Source organism: Pseudonaja textilis, chromosome 10 (genome assembly GCF_049901715.1).
Source record: "Pseudonaja textilis isolate UNSWEBS1 chromosome 10, rPseTex1.2, whole genome shotgun sequence".
NCBI classification, from domain to species: domain Eukaryota; kingdom Metazoa; phylum Chordata; class Lepidosauria; order Squamata; family Elapidae; genus Pseudonaja; species Pseudonaja textilis.
Window position 1 is genome coordinate 18,471,023 of NC_141999.1, and position 3,130 is coordinate 18,474,152.

At 46.8% G+C, this 3,130-nt stretch overlaps 1 protein-coding gene across 1 annotated transcript; it reads left to right on the top strand.

Annotated features, from left to right (window-relative positions):
• The first annotated feature begins 1,037 nt into the window (after nucleotides 1-1,037).
• On the top strand, nucleotides 1,038-2,110 carry LOC113448217 (G protein-coupled receptor 42-like). The gene has a single exon (XM_026718825.2). The coding sequence runs from the start codon at nucleotides 1,163-1,165 to the stop codon at nucleotides 2,108-2,110; it is 948 nt and encodes a 315-aa protein (XP_026574610.1). The 5' UTR covers nucleotides 1,038-1,162.
• Nucleotides 2,111-3,130: the final 1,020 nt, after the last annotated feature.

Consider the following 3,130-nt stretch of genomic DNA (forward strand, 5'->3'; position numbering starts at 1 on the left):
GTGAACGGGCAGGAGCTACCGCGCGCCTCCACCTTCAAGTACCTGGGAACTACTCTTGGGAAGAAGGCCTACTACAAACTGAGGTGGCAGCCAGGATCAATGCAGCGTGGGGCAAATGGAAGTCCGTCACGGGCGTCCTCTGTGACAAGAAGATGCCGATGCGCCTGAAGGCGAAAATCTATAACTCTGTGGTGCGCCCGTGGCCATATACGGCGCAGAGTGCTGGCCGACGACCAAAGAAGTCGAAAGCAGACTCCAGATAATGGAGATGCGAATGCTCCGATGGTCGGTAGGCCTCACCCTACTCGATCGCGTCAGGAACGAAGAAGTGCGTAGACGGTTCAACGTCGTGCCCATCCCCACGGTCATGAGGCAGTCCGGCTACGATGGTTCGGCCACGTGAGCCGCGCCAAGGAAGAATCCATCATCAAATCTGTAATGAAGGTGACTGTCGGAGGAGCGAGACCGCGTGGTAGACCTAAACAACGCTGGATGGACACGATCAAGGCCGATCTAGAGATCGCGAAGGCAGACCCGACACGCGTGGCAGACAGAGAGGTGTGGAAGCAGTACTCAAGGACATTAGCGGACCTCGCCCGAGCGCGAGACAAACGCTGAAGAAAAAGAAGAAGAAGAAGAAGAAGATCATAAGATATGATGCAAATTTTTTTAAAAAAAACCATTAATGTTTAAAGTTTTGGGTATTAGAGAATTCCAGTATCAGATGACGTATTCCTCATTTTCCAGGGTCACAGGAGTGCAGCAATGGCCCAGCTTCTAAGCAATTCAGACTTCTTTCTTCATCACTTGTTCCGTCTTCCTGTTCCCTGGATTAACCCAGGCATACTGAGAAGCCCAGTGGGCCATGAGAAACTTCGTATGACTTTCTGGGGTTTTATGGCTTTATTGCCCTGGCTCACAGTCACTTTCACTGAACAATTTTTCACGGTCCATTTCACCAAAGAGCTGCATTGTTCCATGCTTCTTGCATCTGCTCTTGCTCACTCACTCACTCACACACACACACACACACACGCACACAACTATTTAACAGCTAAACGGTTGGGACATTCTCGGCACTGCTGATGCCGTTTGAAAATAGACGGAGGAAATAAGTAGACAAGGAAAGTGTCGCTCTGTCCCGCTCATTGATGCTGATTCAATGGCAATTTGGGAGATCATTTCTTTGGTGGTCTATGGGGCAACCATCCTCTTGGGATTGCCTTCCAATATCCTGGCCCTTTACATCTTCTATTGCCGTGCCAGGATTCGCTTGACCCCCAATCTCATCTACATGATCAACCTTTGCCTCTCTGACTTGGTCTTCATCCTATTCCTACCTCTTAAGATGCTGGAAAAAGGAAAGATGGACTGGACGATGCCAGGATTCCTGTGTCCACTTTACAATCTGATTCATTTTGGCACAATTTATACCAGCGCCTGTTTCCTAACGGCGGTGAGCGCAGGGCGGTTTCTGGGAGCCGTTTATCCCCTCCATTATCAAGCTTACAAAAAGCCTTGCTATTCCTGCCTGGTTTCAGTGGGAATCTGGAGCTTGGTGGGATTCCACGGTGTTCTCCTCTTTGCTCTCGAGACCTCCAGGGACACCAGCTCCAGCCTTTTTGCTGGTAACAGCTCTTCCTGCTACCACAACTTCAGTGAAGACCAGCTGGCTTTACTGGTCCCTGTGCGTCTGGAACTCTCTGTCGTCTTGTTCTTTCTCCCTTTGCTAATCACAGCTTTTTGCTACGCTGGATGTATCCGTGTCCTGGTTGGGTCGCATCTCCATCTGCGGAAGAAACGCCGTGCAGTACGGGTGGCGGTGGCCACTTTGTCTGTTTTTGTCCTCTGTTTCGGCCCTTATAACATATCCCACGTTGTAGGCTTCATCTATGGGGAGGATGTTTGGTGGCGCACTGTGGCTCTGCTTCCAAGTGCATGCAATGCTTTTCTGGATCCCCTCATCTTCTACTTCCTCTCCTCTGCCATGGATGATGGGATTGTTCAAGTTTGGCGCTCGCTGAGGGAGAAATATAGCTCCATCCGGATGAAGATCGTCTTGGCTCATGGGAAAGCAAAGGCCCAACAGGGAGACAGTGGCATTGCCTGAATTCTTCATTCTCCATGATGTCTTCTGTCCTGTGATCCCTAACATATGGGATTTGACCATCACTCTTTAACCATTCAGAAAAGGAGTTGATCTTCTCTGCATTCACGATGAAGAACAAATGGAAGCTCTATGCAGATGGACAGCATGCGGCATATAGGCTGCCTGACCAAATGATAAGCTAAAGAATTTATACAGGTGAGAGACCAGCTAAAGAAATGTTATCTTAGGTCTGTACCTTTTTTATATATATTTTGGGGTCTCTTTACACGGCATTGAGAAGACAGCAGTGGAATTCAGTGGCTCTAAGTGAGGGACCTGCCCCATCCAAGTGGAAACTGGTCTTGCAAAGCTTTTGATGAGCTTACTAACAGAAACTGCGGAGAAGTGAGAACATTCAACAGCAACCTGTTCACGTTTTTGGAATTAGAGTGGAAAGATGAGTTGGACAAGAGACTTGGTTTAAACAATCCAGAAGAGGTATATATCCTGAGATCTGAGATCTTCTCTGAGAAATAGTCTGCAGAAACAGAGCTCACCACTGGGGTGCAGGCATGCATTTCTCAAGGGCTAAGAGGCTCCCAACTTTGAATGTTGATCAAAAGCAAGTTAGCTGCACCAGCCGGGCACAAATAATTGTTTATTTAAAATATATTGAGAAAACAAAAACTGACAGAGGATCCTTAGCTTTTATATTTAAATAATATGTCTTATGTAAATGAAGATTTTGTCCTTTTTGAGTTGGGAAGTTGTATCTTGTATGCTCTTTTAGTACCTTGGTTTTTCCTTACACCCCGTGGTTTAGATGCCTTCTTTCTAATATTTGGTGCTGGAGGCAACCCTCCCTTTCTGAATAGCTGGATTTATATAGAGGGAAAACAGAGAGATCTTTCAACTCCTTCTTTTTCAGTTTAAACTATCTCAGAATTATGGAGAAAAACAGAAGGAGGAAACTCTGTGTCCTTCACCTTGAGTTCCTGAATGAAAGAACGGACAGGTAATGAATCAATAATAAAAGAATAG

Excerpts from the sequence above, each read along its gene's own strand:
- LOC113448217 (XM_026718825.2), top strand. The coding sequence starts at position 1,163 with ATGGCAATTTGGGAGATCATTTCTTTGGTGGTCTATGGGGCAACCATC.